General features: G+C 39.6%; 2 protein-coding genes across 2 annotated transcripts; one reads left to right on the forward strand and one right to left on the reverse strand.

Moving 5' to 3' along the window:
* Positions 1–219: 219 nt before the first annotated feature.
* LOC105890827 (microfibril-associated glycoprotein 4-like) lies at positions 220–3,182 on the forward strand. Its single transcript, XM_031584326.1, has 5 exons — positions 220–880; positions 984–1,166; positions 1,864–1,960; positions 2,056–2,223; positions 2,725–3,182. Exons 1-5 carry the CDS (start codon positions 869–871, stop codon positions 2,964–2,966), a joined length of 702 nt encoding a protein of 233 aa, XP_031440186.1. The 5' UTR covers positions 220–868; the 3' UTR covers positions 2,967–3,182.
* A 3,643-nt stretch (positions 3,183–6,825) lies between these two features.
* On the reverse strand, positions 6,826–9,565 carry prlh2 (prolactin releasing hormone 2). Its single transcript, XM_031584135.2, has 3 exons — positions 9,426–9,565; positions 9,120–9,310; positions 6,826–7,855 (listed from the first exon to the last, which is right to left on the reverse strand). Exons 2-3 carry the CDS (start codon positions 9,283–9,285, stop codon positions 7,674–7,676), a joined length of 348 nt encoding a protein of 115 aa, XP_031439995.1. The 5' UTR covers positions 9,286–9,310; positions 9,426–9,565; the 3' UTR covers positions 6,826–7,673.
* Positions 9,566–19,115: the final 9,550 nt, after the last annotated feature.

Genomic DNA, 19,115 nt, shown 5'->3' on the forward strand with positions numbered 1-19,115 from the left:
AACTAATGCTTCAAAGCAATTGATCTGTGATACAGTATGCAAGGGTTGTCTGAAGAAATGTAAACACCTAAAATGTTGGTGCAGTTTGTGCTGATATTTAATTAAAAGTGCCTTTGCCTGCAGTGTTAAATAGGGAAGAATACAAAACAGAATGTGAAAACACTGTGATAGCAGACAGTGACCCTCCAACTATGAAACATCTACCTCATTATGCCTTCCTAATCAGTCTACCTAAAGCCAATATATCCAGATAACAGTTGCTTACCTAACTCTAAATATTACTGCTGTAAGATTACAATTCAAATGACATCAAAGACCATGTCGATTTATCTCTTTTAATCCAGAATGAGATGAATAATATAAACATACCAGTTTCCATACAGGGTCATTTTCATTTCTCTAATCTCTCTTCGTCTTTAAAGAATAACAAACAGTGACGACAACAGCGTGCCGTTTACGTGGAGATAAGATAAGGTTCATGTTGACACTGGCTATTCTCCATACAGAAAGCAATTAACTTAGAACCTCTTGCTACATTGAAAAAAATCCTACATGATACAAATAAATGTACTGAAGAATTTTAATACAATTTAAGATTTGACTAATACCTGATCACATCTTATTACAAAAAAGACAATTAACCCGAAATAATCCACAGTTGCGACACAACTAAGAGGTATACATTTGGGGAAAAACACAATTACACAATTACTTTGTGAATTCTCAGAATGGTGGGATGAGGAAAACCCACACTGTGGGGATATGTGTGTTGCAATAATTGCTTAATAAACAAACATTAGTTATCCTTTCTCATATAAAAAGCCATACCTGATCCTTTCACATCCACCAGTGCACAAAGAAAGTAACAATGGCAATTCAGGTGAGAACTCTGAACACCATCCTTTACATTGAACAACCTTCACATTGCTTGGAAGCTTTACATTATTCATATACTGTAAATTATGAACTCATTTCTCTTCCAGGTCCTTATACCCATACTGCTGTTCTGTGCAGAGGCCTTCTCTCAGACTTCTTTGCCGCTGGACTGTGCGGATATCTATGATCAAGGCTTCAAGGCAAACGGCGTTTACGAAATATACCCAGCATGCCCCACGTCGCCTCAGAACGCATACTGTGATATGGAGACAGATGGTGGGAAGTGGACTGTGAGTACTTTTGCCAGTGGGGCCAAAGTGTGATTGGGCTGTTTTGCCAGCAGAATAAAGTGGGGAGAACATAATTACAGGAGAGAAGGAGCAGGAGAGTAGCTGCATTTAGAAGTAATACTTCCCTCTAACACGATAATTCATACTCTCACACATTAAGTGATTTGGATAGAGAGTAATTACAGACATAAGAATGTTTCTGTCTGACGGAGAGTAAATGCTATGCTATGCTCAAGTTAAAGATACAGACAGTGTCCATCAACATCGAGTGGGTGCCTTGTAGGATATACAGCGGGTAAAATAAGGATTGAACGCGTACCAGTAAGCGTGTTCAATACTTTTTCCCTGTGTCATTTCACATTATTACGCATCATTTAATTTCTGAACGTATTTGTTTTGGTTTCTTTGTACGTGTGGATTACTTGGATTGTTACCAACGTCTGGTGAAATTTCATGTCAATAGCACCTTTGGAAATATATTTACTGAGAAAAATGGTGACGTGTTCAATACTTATTTTACCCGCTGTATGCTTTCCCCACCTTGAATAAACTTCTGGAAGCACTAGTAGAAGTTCATAAAAAAAAAGCCTGGAGTTCTAAAATCACTAGACTTGAAATTTCAAAGGTTAAAAAAAGGCTTTATGTTTTGGAGACTATCAGCTTTAGTCACCATTTTGTCATGAAACAACATTTGCAGGTGTTTCAGAGGAGGATGGATGGCACAGTGAACTTCATCAGAGGATGGGAGCAGTACAGGAATGGCTTTGGACATGCAGCGGGAGAATACTGGCTTGGTATGTACATCAAAGATGCACATAAAAACAGAATGAGAAAAAGAAAAAGAATTGTTTGTTATTTCATAACTAATGGAAAGTATGACTACTTGTAGGTTTGGAAGCCATTCACCTCCTCACTAAGAAGACTAAGTATGAGCTGAGGGTCGACATGGAGGACTTTCAGGGGAATAAAGCATTTGCCAAATACTCATCGATTTCCATCCGCAGCGAACTGGATGGCTACAGACTCACAGTGAGCGGTTTTCAAAACGGAGGCGCTGGTAAGTACATTTACCAGCCCAAGCCTAAACACAATCTTTACGGGCATCACGTGAATCCGCGTTTAAATCTGACTTAAACGGTGCAGAGCATCATTTCCCCGACCACTCAAAACAGGCTAAAACAGACTTTAGCCCCCGACACGCCAAGCTGACGGTCGGATGTTGGCCAATGTCGGGCCATTGGTGAACGTCTGTGGCCCTAGTTTTTGCAGTGTGTCCCACACTTTGGCACTAGTTGGAGCCTTGTTGGCGGCTTTTCGGATGATTGAGCATGTTGAGTCAGCAGGACAGCCTGACTTGCACTGACTGATGAATATGTTGTGATGTGAGGAATGATGAGAATGATCTATCAGTATCGGAATTCTCTCATATACATCAAACACTAAATTATGCTATGGTTTCAACATTCAACATACATTTTGAATAAAACATTGTGAGGAGTATCTGATCACACCTGTGGAGGGATACTATGGAAATGACCCTTGTCTTCATGTATTTCAGGGGATTCTTTGACTTACCACAGTGGACAGAAGTTCACCACATATGACCGTGACCAAGACTCAAATAATGACAGAAACTGTGCATTCTTTGCAATGGGACCATTCTGGCACAACAGCTGCTACCTTGCCAACCCAAATGGCCTGTACAGCTGGGGTGAATCCTCTGAGCTCGGAGCAAATTGGCGAGGCTTCAAAAAGTTTAACTCTTTGAAGGCCATTTCCATGAAGATACGACCGCTATAGTGAACTAACCACAATACCATTTCTTCATGTCTGTTGTGTGCATGATGTAATACAAAATAATACATTTAAAATCAACTGCCTTTGTATATAAATTGCAGTCATTGTAGATTTAAGACAATACCATGTTATTAATGACCCAGTTATCATTCACTGCTAAGGGTGGTGATGACTATCTGTGAAAAGTAGGGTCTCAGATAAAGTTGCCATTTTTATTTATACAACTGCCTTCTTATTAGTACCAACCCCTCAGCATGACTCATTTCAAGATGTTAATACTTAAAATACATTGAATTTCCTTTTCTGTGTAAACAAAGCAGAAAAAATACCTGCTTCAGATAGGAATTCCACTGACTTTTTGGTAGGGTCAATAATTCTTATTACTACTTGGAGAGTAGTACCTCTCACCAATGAAGTATATGATCTATACTACTTTCTCTATGGGAACTATGCACTTGTGACTGTCTGATTCTCTGTGCTTGGGAGTGCACATCATACAAAACACACCACATCCAGTCTTATCTAACCTTGCCTTAACTTACGGTCATCATCTATCTTACTCTAGTCAGTATGTCTGGGGGTAAGGGCAATTAAGGTAAAGCTTATGGGAGGGAGTGTTTGATTGGTGGTTGAATTGGTTGTTGATCGCCTTCAAAAATCCCCGACCATGCTTTTAACCTGGGTGTAAAAGTTTGTAATTATTACAGACAATATATTATATAGTTATAAAGCTTTCCCCTTTTTATTGAGGTTATTTTTCTACTAGGCACATGGAAAACCGGGAAGATAAGTGTTCAGTGCAGTTTTGGTTTAAAAATAGCAGGAAGAGGTGAGATGAGATAAAATGCAAACTCAGGCAAACCAGCCACAAAGATGGGCTGTGTCGTTCTCTGGAAAGTACCACACAGTATATATATGTCAAACTGTATTCACATTAGAGCCATAGGTTTTGATTCACAATCTTGACAAGATTTTTGTTTTGGTTTTTCTCTTCATTCAAACTCCCCTACCAGCCCAGGCTATGCACTGTGTAGTTTTGTGGCCTGGGTTGGATCACCCCGAGAAAATGTAAGAACGTCTTTCAAAGCACAACATCGCCACCTATGCCACAGAAAGACAGCAGTTAATCAGTGCCAACTGTGGTATTGCTGTTTTTGAATGCCTTATAGGTAGTTTGGACCAAAACTGTTGCTTTAAGCAGATCTCGTGAAGGTAACTCTGACATACCTAGTGTAAGCTCGTGGTGGCCTACCAGGGATGAGTTCTAGTTTGTTTACAAATACTGAGATATAGTAGCAAGCACCATAATGACTGGGCCAAAAACTCTGACAAGAGGCTTCTACAGTTACAGGTTACAGTGTGCTGTACCTACACGCATACCCTATCCATGTGGGGGACATTTTAAGGAGGGGCCTTCTAGTCCTATTCCTCCCTACATTTCATTTTCTTCAGAAGTGTTCAGTTGGAGTCCTAGCGCCTCCTTCTCAGATCAGTTGACCCTGTCTCAATCAGTGTTCACGTGCTTCGACCACTGGGGTGGTCTTCACCTTGCTCTTTCTTTGAGCAGGCATATGAGAAGTGACCGGCCTACTCTCACTCACAACAATGATTATGACTACTCTTGTTCTTGCCCTGGTGAGAACCTCCTCCTCCTCTTCCCCTCCCTTCTTTCGATCCTCCACTGTTCTCCTCTGGCTCCATCCTTAACACCCCCGGTGCTGCCCTAGTAGAGGCTTAATCTTCTAAAGGTTCAGAGTGGTACTCACACGTCATTGTTATTGGGTTAGGATAGAGGGGTACCCACACGTCATTGTTATTGGGTTAGGATAGAGGGGCACCCACACGTCATTGTTATTGGGCAGTTTAGGTTTTATTACCGGCCCTGATTCAGGTCCACTTTTCTGCCCAAAACCCTCTCTTCTCTCTGCCATGGCTTGTTTCATTTTCATAGTTTTGGTGTCTCCTGCCTTTAACATTGGCCTGTCATCAGTAGCAACATGTCTGTCCTATTCGACAGAACTCTGTTGTGACTCTCTCACAAAAGTCTCTTTTACTATGCAGAGTAAAAATATTGTTCATTCACTCACCGTTTACCTACTTCACAGAAACAACTAATATCGCATTTGAGTCAGCAGCGTGCTCCAGCATCTGATGAAGTGGGTCCCGCTGTGCATTCTCTTTCTCGCAGCAGCAGGCTTCTCCTGAAGCTTCAAAATGTCACTGTTTGATATTGCTTACATTTTTTTAAATGTCAGAAGCAGAAAAGAGCCTGAATCTAGCCCCGGAATCAAACTCAGGTGTAACACAGGTGGTACGTTTGATGGGTGCATAGGGGAAGACTCCAGAAACAATGGCAGCAGCAGTCCAAGCAAGTATATTTATTTCCTTATTGCTAAACCTCTGTTTGGTGACATCTCATTCGCAAGTATATTTATTTCCTTATTGCTAAACCTCTGTTTGGTGACATCTCATTCGCAAGTATATCTATTTCTTTATTGCTAAACCTCTGTTTTCGTATTCTGTTGGTTGGTGGTTCAATGATTTAATTGCATTTTTATATTTGTCCCCCAAACTATGGTTAGAGGGTGCTGACCTATTTGACATGCTTTGATTATGCGATCAGCTGCAGGGTTCGTACATTCAGTGTAAAATGAGAAGACACAGTGTGCGCTTTGGGCGGACTGGTCACACGTCTGCCCCTTGGTATCTGATGTGTTCAGTGAATTACATTTTTATTCTTTTAATAGTGTAATAGCCTAAATATAGAGAAGAATTCAACAAGATCCAACAGCACCGCTACATGTACATCAGTAGAACACGTGATAACACGCTGACACAAGGTTATGCTCATTTAATTCACCAACAGACCTGAAATGATGATAACAATTATCACAACAAGAATATGCATGTACAATTGTTGAAACACAATTGCAATATACCAAAATGAAAACCATAATCAATAAGTAATAGTAGGTCTATAATATTACACTAAGGATGACAGCTAACAGTGAATGCCAAATTGAAGCAGTACACATAAGATTAAGACCTTAACTAACTCCAGGAACATAATTTAAATGTCCAGTTAGGACTAGAACAGTTCATCCTGTAACAAAAACAAAAAAACTGCAATCCAGACACAAATGGCACAACTTATGACTTCCAAGTCCAAGAAAGCCTGGAAACTGTCCATATAGTTACTGTGTATTTTGAATGGCTGGCAGAGGGAGTAGGAGACTGATAAGTTTTATTACAAAGATCACTGGCCTTTCCAGCAACCTTGTCCTTTTTTTGTCACTGTTGTATGTTCGTTACCCCTACACCATGAGGTTACCCTATCATACTCATCTCATATCATATTCACTCCTATTCCAACTCTTGGGTCTTACACGGGACACACGTGTGCTTATGAGCACGCCCCATGTGCTACACGGGACACACGTGTTCTTATGAGCCCGCCCCATGTGCTACACGGGACACACGTGTGCTTATGCGCACGCCCCATGTGCCCCATGTTGTTGTGCATTTCTCACAATGCCGTTTTCATGTATGAAATGGCGATACGAATCACAGTTGATGGCAATCTTATTTCACTTCCTATAACACTGTTCTACACATACATTGGTGCCTGGTGTATTCAGGCAATGAAGAAAACAGACAATTGACATAATATACACTATGCACACTCATAGCCTATACCTACAGTTGCTCTAGGCTGCATGGGACAACAGATGAAGGCTTGAATGAATGCGATGTAAACACTAGGTCTTGTAGCCTTCCATTGTAGCTTTTTTTAAATATGAAAACATACTGTCTTTGGTATTATACATTTGAACGTGACAAATGTAATGCTTTTAGATTTTTGGACGATTATGATGCAACTCTGAAGATATAATAAACTTTATTCCCATTAGGCCTATTATTGTGTACTTTACACAAGCTCTTTACACTGTCAACAAACTAATAAAAAACACAACAGTATGGTAGCCTATGATGAAGATGTTAATTTATTGTCAGCAAATTATTTTGTCAATAAAATAACCTCAAATAGGTCATTTATATAGCCTTTAATTGCTGTACTTTATTTAACGTTAAGAATTTAACATATGCCCAAAAGTTACTCTTGCTGTCCAGACACTTCATATCGAATAGCCCCGAGATTCAAGCATAGGCTACCATACCAGCCAAGACCTAAGGTGATACGTTTTAGGTGAAGTTAGACCAATGTGTCTTGGAATTGGAAAGCGCAGAAGGGTTATAGCCTTACATGACCACAACTGGGTCTGCTTAAATATTCAATTCAATTCAATTCAATTCAATTCATTTTTCATTCATTTATTTCTAAAGCGCCAAAACAATACAATTGTCTCAATGCGCAAACATCCTATGGATTTGATGACATCCCATTTACCATAGCCTATAGCCAACACCTGTATGTTTTCAGTTCAGAGTGTAATCACCATGGCCTCTAGTCGATGTGTCTTTGTTACCCTTGTGAGATGAAAGTAGGCATGTAAACATATATGACAATCGATTTATGTAACAATGTTGTTTTCTCATCTTCTAGCCAACATATAAAGCCTCAAATTAAAATATTTAGCCTAGGGAAGAAAAAACGTTGGACAAGAACAGAGTAAAAGACCTTAATAGGCCTACATAATTAGGTAACTCAATTTGAAACAAATTAAGTGGAGGTAGGATTATTTTGTGTTGTCATGGTAACCACTCCGATTCTTCCTGAGCTAGGGTGCTCCGAAGGTCCTCCTTTTCTCTGAGAGCGGTGAGCAGAAGCTCCAGGGAACTCAGCACATTCCCACTATCTGTTACACGCTTGCCAAAACGTCCAATGGGTCTAACCCCACGTCCCACATACCAAAAAGGGTCGATTTCTGGACCTACAAACAAAATATAACACTCAATATAAGACTCAGTCGTGAAAGGGAAATGTAACATAACATTTAAAGGTATAGTCTGTGATTCTAATCCAATATACTTTTTATGAAGTACAGCGAATTGCTCCTCACGGCCCCCTAGCTGTCCTTTGTGTATGTGCTAAAAAGAATCCAGTAGGTTACACAGTCTGGGCTCTGTACATGGAGAGCAAACATAGTGATTGGATCGAGCCGTAAGTAATTCAAGCCAATCACAGGGTTGCTTCAAGAGCAGGAAAGTGAGGCGTGTAATTTGATTAGCTGTTGAACTCAAATCAAAGCAACCTTTTCATTGACTCAGAATCACGGACTGCATCTTTACCACATTTTGTTTTAGACCAAGCCTATTTCTAAGTCGTAAAACACACATGGTTGTGATTTAGCCTACTACAAAACCTGGTAGATTGAATCAGCTGTTAGCAACATCATAAAAAAATCCTATAGCAAGCTGTCTTAACATTTAATAGCTAAACTGAATAGATATTGCAGATATCCTTAATTCAATTATTCCTAGTTGAAAAAGAACATTTCAGACATTCTTCCCATCCACAATGACATTCTTCCCATCCACAATTGTCTTTTCATTCTTGCGGGGAGAATTAACGTCACTTTTACAATTCATGTGTATTGGGCTTTCAATTTCAGATATTCGGCAATTGCATTTTTATATATCCACAATGAACATGATATTTCATGTTTTTTTGTATTTATTCAAAATAACATTATGGATAATGGTTTTCCATTTTGGTTAGTAACAATTTGATTGTAGATAACTCACATAGGATATTTTCCTAAATTCTATTGCTGAAAGAGTTTTAGATATTTTAAATTGTATTTGACCAGTATCAGTTGTAGATACCTTGCAATACTAATACTAGTTAAATGTTATAGTGATATCCCTGATTACCATTCAGACCATTTATAGTGAGAATTTATAGTCCTTATGACTAGGAGAAATGCTATTATGGATATCTAAAATGTATTGGAAAATGTACAGATTGGAGTGTGCATCGATTAATTGTTAAAAAGACTTGCCATAGATTCCTCTATTTTTTTCAGGTGACTAACATGAACATGCAACATGTTGAAAGCAAACATTGGAATAGGCTATACCTATACCCCCACAGCAGCTTGGCGACAGATTGATCTGATTTCACCCAAAGTAAAAAAACCTAGCAACATAGTATAAGTGCATTTATAGCTTATTTATGTTAATCTCCAACCTTACTTCTATTGTCGACATTATGAACGATGTGAAGATCATGCTCTACTGTCGTGCTGTGAGCGTATGTAACGGTCACTGACAGGAAGAGCAACACGGCGAATGCAACCATGCCCCGGCGATACCGAAAGGAACACCGTCCTGTGGGGATCTCTGGACCAGCAGATAACATGGTAGTGTTCAGGTGAAAGACGGAACTGTGCACAAAACGCAAATGAGTTATTTAACATATAAGTAAAATATATTGGTCAGTGAAATAGAATTAATTCTCAAAATAAAAAAATAGTAATAGCATATTGTTTGTAAACTCACCTGAAAGTTTTGGAAGCTATAGCTCCTACTGAGAGATCGCACGGCGCTCACTAGGTCTTGCGTGCAAGTGTTAGATGCGCACACTTATATATAGGCTAGTAGGCTAACTTTCCAAGTCATCATACAGAAGCCTACGGGGTTGCGTCAATGTCTCTAGATACTTAATGATCCACCCACCCCCGTCTTATCGTTCGGCTACTCCACCCCCACTTCCTCTGTACACTTTCAATTAGTAAGAAAGACTGAAAAGATTTCCTGTGCCATGTCACGCCTGAATGCTCTTCATCACAGAGTCTATGACAAGAAGGCAGTTGAGACGCCTTGCTTGCCAGACTTTAGCCTACACTCCCCATTAACTGCTGTTTAGAGACAACTGTCAATCTCAAAACGGACCCATAGATACCCTCGATATAAGAACAATGTAAATACTCTCTGTTCTTTTTCGGTGTATGTATTTCCATACTTGAATGTTTAGACTATATTAAGGGTGTGTGTGTGTCGGGGTAATTCCTGATTCAGGTGTCACGTAGCCTAAGTAGCCTAAGTGTTTTACACATATCAGAATGTGTAGGCCTATGCAAAGCAGGCTACAAAGGCCAACCACATGAAAGCGTAATCTCGAGTATCTTTTTTTTCAAAACATTAACTAACTTTATGGAATAGGGGAATTGTATTATCCATACTTTTGGATACAAAGTATCCTTCTCTTTTCTGATTAGCTGGAGGGTGTCCAATATATTTCTTTATAACGGGATACCTATGAAGTAGCCTAGATCCAGTAAAAAAGTGAAATCACCATTCTACATAAATGCCCTGGAAACGTTGCATGGTAACTACAAAAGCCATATAAAATAACAATGGTCTTCATTGATGGGGGCTACTATAGTGAGCGTGTAGTCAGGAAAGCTAATGAATGAACAAAACTAACGTATTCTCTTATTTTGCCAAGTGGTGTAAACGCGATGAATTCCGTGCTTAAATAACATGTTATGTGGAGAACTAAGCATTGAATCAGAAACAACATGCACATTAAAGGATTCGGGCTTAGCAACAATAGAATCAAACTAATGACGGACTTTGTCTGTGACTAAAAATAGTACTACAAACTAAACAGGCTTTTAAAACGGAATCAAATGTTTCCTTACTGCGCTATACATGGATACCTAATACATGTGTGGCATAAGTTGTCCACGAAATATTGGACTTTGCGGAGAAAACTCCTCTTTGCCTCATCCGATATTTTCGTATAATCGTGGTGACCGTCATGCCTTACAATTTGTAGGATATACTGTTGTCAAAGTAGCATAAATTACATGGAAATAATGGTGTGAGAATGGCTATGATATGTTTAATGTACTGTATGTGCCTATAGTGTATGAGTGATCAATGGTTCTACAGCATGTGATGCACAAAGGTGGATTACACCCTTCTCAAGCCACATCAACTGTATGACAACAATATTGCATATTAATATCAAGAAGAAGAAAAAAATACTTATAGGGTAGGGTAATTGTTCAAAAGCTGTCATCTAAGAGATTTCAAATTGTACAAAGGTATAATTGACAAAAATAAACATTCTCATTTTAACTGTCATTATTCACACATAAAGACCACAGTGTCATAATCACAACCTCTTGAGAAAAAATGAACGTATGTGAACTTGTGTAAAGATGACACCAATAATAGATGCCACAGGTATAATAGGCCTGTATTTGCTGTGCTTGAGATACTGCTTACATAGCTGAACGTTTTTAAAGCAAAAAAGACACCCTGTTGTTTGTAAAAACATGAACGATGTAGTGGTTTAGGTTGTGTGTGTGTGTGTGTGTGTGAGGTTAAAACTGTTGGTGAGTTTCACCAGTCAGGCACAAGTGTAAATCAAGTCTAAATCATGACTTTCAGGTTTTGGGTAATGAAGCTGAGGTTGTAAATCTCAGCCTACACATAGTGTACCGTAAGTCACTCTGACTCAGTGCGGGCCTATTTAATTCAGTCCCACAGACATGCTTACTTGGTGGCTGTCTTGGCTCAGTTTTCCCGGATCATTAGACTGTGCAAAAAATTCAAATAGCTTTTCAGAAACAGAACATAGAAAGAGGATAAATGTCACTATGTTACGAAAGGAGACAGTAAGCATCTGGCCTGGTATTATTATGTTTCACATAAACATTGAAGACTGTAGTATTATATGATAAAATCAATTCTTAGCTTTAACCGTTGTACTTGTATTTTAGAAAAAAACTAAACAAAATACCAAGCATGTTACATTTTTGTACATAATGGCGATAATCACTGCTTTTGTTCATCATTACTGTCTTGTTAATTTCAGATTTCATGCTTTAACAATCAATAGAAATCGGCATGGTAATAAAGTAATATATATTTATGATCCATATCAGAATCAGAATTGTATTTATTGCCAAGTAGGTTTACACCTACCTGGAATTTGCTCTGGTGTATAGGTGCATACAGTAAACATAAAACATACAAACACAATAAGTACTACACATAACATAAAACATAAACACAATACAGTGCAGTACACAGTACTACACATAAGAAAAGTACTACACATAAAACACAATATATAAGATACAAATATATCAAAAAAATGTATATAAAAAAGTGAAGTAGAAAGTAAAATGCCAGGAAAAATGACAAGAGTGCAAAGTGAATGTGCAATGTGCAGTGTTCAATGGAATGTGTGTTAATGTAACACAGACTTGAGGTGTGGGGGCCGGATAAGAGTCCAAGTCAGGTGGGGGTCCCGGGCCTTGTTAATAAGGCCAACTGCAGCCAGGAAGAAGCTGGTTTTGTGGCGTGAGGTTCTGACCAAATCTGTAATATAACCTGACAAAATGTGTCAGAAAATCTATGGAATCTGAGCCTAGCAATTCTGGGGCCCTAGGTAAGTTTTTTTCCCCCGATCCACAGGGCACACAACATGGCATGAATGCTGCTAAACAAACACATAAATATATGAAGGAATGAATAATAATAAGAACAATAATGGTTAGGTCAAGTATTTATGGAGTACTTAACAACTTTCAATGTGCTTCTTGCAGGTACTGTAAGTGTTTTGATGCCGTGATGTGTATTGTGACAATTCTGTTCCCGGTCACAAATACGACCCTGTCAACACCTCCATTCCAACTTTGCTTCTTGTATTAATTATGGCGTTGTGCACGCAAGTTTTATTAGCAAGTTGTATTATTATTATCATCATTACAATTATTATTATTACTATTATTATGTGATTGCACCTCATTCATAAATTATTCTTCCTCCTGCCATACTGTCCGGATTTTACCTGCCTTCTCTCACAGTCCGCATTTATGACTTGTACGTCCCTAAAGTGGGGCGCGATAGTGCAGTGGTTAGCATCACCACTTATCAATCAGTTTGCTGCAGGTTGTCGGGTTGGATATAAGCATCTGCTAAATACCAGTCTTTTACCTTTAAATCACGATTTTCGACTTTTAAATCACGATTTTGCCATTTTTAATCGCTTATTTATTAGCACATTGAAAATGAATGCATGCACGACATGGTAAGATGGGGACATGATGGCTGTCTTACATTATAAACATAAAATAGACCTACGGGTGAAGTCAAGATTCACAAGGTAATGTCAGAGGATGTTGGGCTGTGGTAATGTGACGAGCTAAATTTGTGGACACTTGACAAAATTGTTTATTTGCAGCTGCATTTGTCAGATGAAGATACCAGCACGCCTGTGGATTCGTTTGAACTGTTTTTCATCAGTTTGTGTCTTGCCCAACAAGAAAAAACAGGACAATTGATCTCATGGATGCTAACGTGAGGGATGCTTACAAAGCCACACCACTTCCTCCCTTGGGGAAATCGGATCACAACCTGGTTTGTCATATATATGCCAAGTGGGCAGACAACCAACCACCACGCGCTCCTTAAGAAATGTGTCTCCTTAGGCAGAGGAGGCCCTCAGGGACTGCTTTGAGTCGACTGATTGGTGCGTGCTGCAAGACTCATTTGGAGAGGACATCGAGGGGGTCACACACTGCACTACCGACTACCTGAACTTCTGTATGGACATTGTCGTTCCCACAAAAATGGTGCGCTGCTTCTCAAACAAAAAGCCTTGGATAACTAGCAATGTCAAAGATCTCCTCAATAAGAAAATAAGGGCATTTAAAGAGGGGGACCAGGCTGAACTTTTTTAATTAATTTGAATATGCACATCCACACTTATTGAATATGTCCATAGGCAGAAACACCATTGCACTACCCTCACCATGCCAAAATACTAGACTGTGCTAATGTCATTCCATTTTTTACCAAACTGGGCTTATGGGCAACATGACACATTCGTCAACATCCTGTTGTGGGCAGTAATAACCACAGGCTGTAATATACTATATATATATATATGATGGTTTAAAGAAAAACATGATGAATCATATATACAAATTCGGATTTTCCTAAATCCTATTAAATAAATGACAAACAGGAAAAAAAGAGCTGGTGACAAGGAAGAAAAATAACGCTGCCTTTTTAGTCTACTTCAGTTCATTCATCTTTCCGCTAATGGATCCACTTCTCAATGTCTTTACCTTTTTACTCCATTCAGTCTGGCCCATTTGGTCTCATACCCTTTCAACCAGAAATCCTTTCTCCCTTTCAAATCCAAATATGTAATGCCATTCAGTGGTGACCATCCGGTTCCTTCTGTCTTTCATCTCAGCAGAAAATAAAGCATGTGATGGGGACTTTCTCCAAACACCATGACAAATGAGTTGCTTTAGGGTTCTTGGAATTGATCAAAAGAAAACAAGATAGACTGACACATACATGCACACACACACAGAGATGATTGAAAGGTCCAGTCATCTCTCTTTGTGTGTAATAACTGTACGTTGCGGTGGAAATAGTTGACAGGCTGGTAATCAAGTATGTTTTTCTTTTACGCTGTATGTTGAAAAGTAAGGTGACTGTGGAAAGTGAAAACTCCTTCAGGGGAACCTAACCAGACCCAGGAGGATGCATGCACTTCAGATTGGTCATGAAATCTGTACGGATCTGTATGGATTTCTTTGTTAGAGTATGTTGTATGACTTGTGCGTTGTTAATCACATAATAGGCATCTGAACAATTACAGAGTTATCTGAGTCGCTAACAACTTACATCTGTAACAGATGGGAGAGGAGGAAAGTGTACAAATACTTCAGTTCTCAGGCCTGCTTCCACAAATGGAGATAAATTAGGATACCATCCCTGTGATGTCATCACCGTGTAAACAACTTCACAAATAATGTAACATGGACTTTGGAGGCACTAATGATTCACAACATTCAATGATCATTCACAGCATTCTTTAATCCCTTGAGGGTTCTATTCAGTCAGATGAAAGGAAGCTGGACTGCTGCTGCAAATAAAGTATCTTTCAGTGCTGTTCTCTCTTTCTCTGTTCTCATTCTTCAGTCCTCCCGATCATGATCCGAAAATCATTCAAAGTCAGACATCATTAAGGACGCGTCATTTTCATTAAAAGGCTCTCGAAGGAACGGAGGGGAATGAGGTGAGAGGAGATACAGCCAAGGAAACAAAAAGGCCATCTTGTGTGCTTTGAACTAGAATATGTGATGTATGGCCCCAATGAGTAAATGCCCCTCTTCCTTTACATCATCCAAACTAGAAGTTCCATGCATTGCACCAAGATATGTGACAAGACAAGTCACATATTGCACCAAGACAAGATATGTGAAGTCAAATGCCCCTAACATCAGCTGGGTTGAGACAGTGGTGGAACAGTCCAGTAGAATGTAGCTGATTGTGTTCCTTGTCATGGGGCGACAGTGGTACAGTAGGTAGAGAAGTCGTTTAGTAATCAGAAGGTTGCTAGTTCGATTCCCTGTCGAAGCGTCCTTGAGCAAGACACTGAACCCCTAATTGCTCCTGATGTGCAGTGTGCCATCAGTGTAAATGTAAAATGTGTATACATTGTAAGTCGCACATATGTAAGTCGCTTTGGATAAAAGTAAATGTAATGTAGAGGCGAGCCGTGGCGTAGGCCACACAGGCGGTGGCGTAGGCCACACAGGCGGCTGCGTAGGCCACACAGGCGGTTGCATAGGCCACAAAATCTCACCATGACTAGAAGCTTGTGTTGCCCTTCTACTCTGCTAATGAGCTATAGCCAATCCAAACAGTCCATTGATCCGTGCAGACTTCTGTTCTGCGTGTATACTCTGTGCTGCAGGTAAGCCTGTGCCTTTCACCGACACTAGCTACCATCCCCCCCTGCCTAGAATCAGCTACCATCACCCCTGTTCCTAAAAAGCCAGTAACCAACAGCCTGAACGACTCGCAGAGACATCAAATCCACCCTTCCCCCACATTAGTTTGCATGTGTGTTACATGTAGTATAGTTAGTTACATGTCTGCAATGTGTAGCTATCTGTGGGAGAAACCTCAACTTAATGTGGAAGATAAAGCTATCTATAATGATACCTGATAATGAGATGTAAAGAAAATTAAAGAACCAAATTAAAAATGATAAGATAAAAATAAGACTAATCAACTTTCTTCTCTACTCGTACGACTCACCATCTTTACCAAGGCCACCAACTGGACAGGCTGGACTGGAGCGTGGAACGAGAGATAATGTGTGGCAGTGATCAAACCAAACAGCCAATCAAAGATCGTGATTAGCATTCAAAGTGACCAATCAAAGGAGCAGAGACACCAGCCACTGTCCCCACCTCTAAATTCTCAACATGTAAGTGAGTTCAGGGAGGTCAATAGGTGTGAAGGATTCTAGAAATATACCAGATTGTGGTGGTGTTACAGAGGTAGTCATAGTGCACCATGTTGTGGGGGTTAGAGGTCATAGTGCACCATGTTGTGTTACAGAGGTAATCATAGTGCATCCTGGAGGGGGAGGGGGCTGTGATCTTTTTTAATATCTTATGGTAAATTGTACTTTTTAAATAGATTTTAAATAGAACTCAGGAGTTAAGGGGGTGGATTTTTTTAGAGTGTATCTGTAACTTGCTCAAGTCAATGATTCGCCATCATTACCAAACCCTTGTGATTCACATGCTTGACACACTGGGGAGATTAAATCCAAATATATCTATTTTGTGTTGAGATAGTATGTACATGAATGCATTGAATGGAACATGAGATTCAGCTGCTATACAAAGCCATATCCTTATATGTATTATGTCTTACATTTGCTTTCATATCCATGAGATGCTGATCCAGGATCTTCTTGTTTGTCACAGACAAGCTTGATGGCAGAAGAGGAGCCTCCGATGAGTTACTGCCTCCACCTCCTGCCTCCACCTCTGCCTTCACCTCTCGTTTCTCCCTTCAGTAGCATTTAAAACACAAATCATTCAAACACAAGCCTTCTTTCCAAAGAAATTTCTTTGGACCCTCAGTAAGTAAAACATCGCTAGAACTCTGAAGCTCTCTTAAAACTAGACATTATTTTAGTTCTTTTTAAGAGAATTCAAAAGCCCATTTTAAATAACATGGTCTAAAAAAAGGGTCAAACAATGAGTTGCACTATCAACCTGTGGGTATGACGAATACGCAAGACATCACACTTATATGCTTCTTGTTCCAGCACATAAGCAATTTCTCTTCACCCCACTAATTCCTTCTTTTTTGTCTTCACAAACACATTATTGCCTCACAGGACAGCCCACCTCATGCTTGACCTATGCACAGCAATGATGCAGATGAAAAAGCTGTCACACAACAAAGGGTCAAGAGTCACAATGGCAATGCTTTGTGTGGTATAACAAAAAGGAATTTGGGTATATCTGTAACAAATGAAATGATGCCTTTAAATGTAAATATAACTGCATAAAGGCAGTTCTGCTTCCCTCTATTTCTTCCTGTGAGGCGCAGTATTAGAAAACGGTATCCAGCTAGATTTCACATCCCATTCTGGCTTAGAGATACACCAACAAACAAATTGTGTCAACATTTTATTGAAGGTGCCATCAGGGATCAAGTACTATTGCTGGTGTGAGTTGAACAGATGCAAAGTATTTAAGACAGAAAATGAGAACAAAGGAGGAAATCAATCATTGCATCAGAGGAGGCGGAGCAAACAACGAAAATCGCTGTTCACATCACACTGCATATGAGCAGAGCATATTAAAGTGACATCACACTGCATATGAGCAGAGCATAGTCAAGTGACATCACACTGCATATGAGCAGAGGATATTAAAGTGACATCACACTGCGTAAGAGCATATAGATAGATAGATAGATAGATAGATAGATAGATAGATAGATAGATAGACTTTTATTCATCCTGTTAGGGAAATTCAGGTGTAATGGCAGCAAGGTAATAGGAATCAAATATATACATACAAATACAAATAAATTAATAAAAATGTAAATACAAATAAATAAAATAAAATAAATAAGATAAGTACAACTCAGCTGGCGTATATTAGATAAAAGTTATTATGTTCGGTTGTGGAGCCTGATGGCTACTGGCACAAAGGACTGGCCAAGGCGCTTTGTGGTGTGCCGAGGAGGGATCAGTCTGTGGCTGAACGTGCTCCTCATCTATCAAGTGACTGAAACCATGAGTGCTTCCAGCAGGATTTTTGATTGTAGACAGTTGTAGGCTTGTACACTTCTGTAATACCTCACATCATCCGCAGACTAAGGACTTGGTGTAAAAATCAAGAAATTGACAATGTCGGGGTACGTTACACAAGGGTATTCTTTCATTTCTGTGGTCCATTCGTTCTCTGGAATTCGGTAAGGATTCAAACAGTCAACAATGTTTTTTCCTATTACTACAAAGTTTTTTGGCTTTGCTAATGTTTGTTGATCATTTATATCAAATTGATATCAAAAGTAACACCAAATGATGTACAAAAAACACCAAGATCTATGCTGGCATGAATGTGGCAAGCGAGGTACATTATTACACCTGCTTTGGGAATGCCCAGCTGTAAAAACACTCTGGTCGGAGGTAATAGCATTTATGTCAGAGTCTTTAAATGTAAACCTTCCAGTTGGTCCCAACATATGCCTACTGGGCCTTAAGCCGGACAATGTTGTTGGAAGGACTGCTGTTCAGCGCTGGACATTGGGCTGTTTGGCCACAAAGAGACTCATCCTCCTAAATTGGAAGGAACGCAAACCAGCCTGCTTCACTAAGGAATCATGGCTGAGGGATTATAAGGACTTGCTGAGCATGGAGCGTGCAGCTTCTCTGCTGGGGTATTCATAGGCTCTCCTGTTTCATGTATCATAGTCACTAACTTATTTCTGCTTAATGTCATATCTATGCAATAGTCTTCTGTCTGAAGGTGTCATCCTTGCACCCTTCCCCCATCCCCTGTTGTGTTCTGTCAACTGTTTGTTGTTGTTTTCATACATGTCTGTTGATATTTGTCTCATTGTGTTTTTATGTTTAAAAAAAAAAGTAACACCAAAGACAGTATAACGCATCGGTTGAGAAGGCCAGGTTGTCTTCCAACATGACTGATATTCACAGGTGAAAGTCACCCGTCAAGGCTCCCGACAAAACTGATCTCAACGCCAACAATGCCACTGACCTCAGAGGGTTAAACAAGGAAAACTTTAACCCTCCATTGCCCTCCCATGCCCTGTGGACGCCACTCGTCTGGAGCCAATATTCTTGATTAAAGAAGACAGAGACCAAAGGAT

This window comes from Clupea harengus, chromosome 17 (assembly GCF_900700415.2).
Source record: "Clupea harengus chromosome 17, Ch_v2.0.2, whole genome shotgun sequence".
In the NCBI taxonomy this organism is placed as follows: domain Eukaryota; kingdom Metazoa; phylum Chordata; class Actinopteri; order Clupeiformes; family Clupeidae; genus Clupea; species Clupea harengus.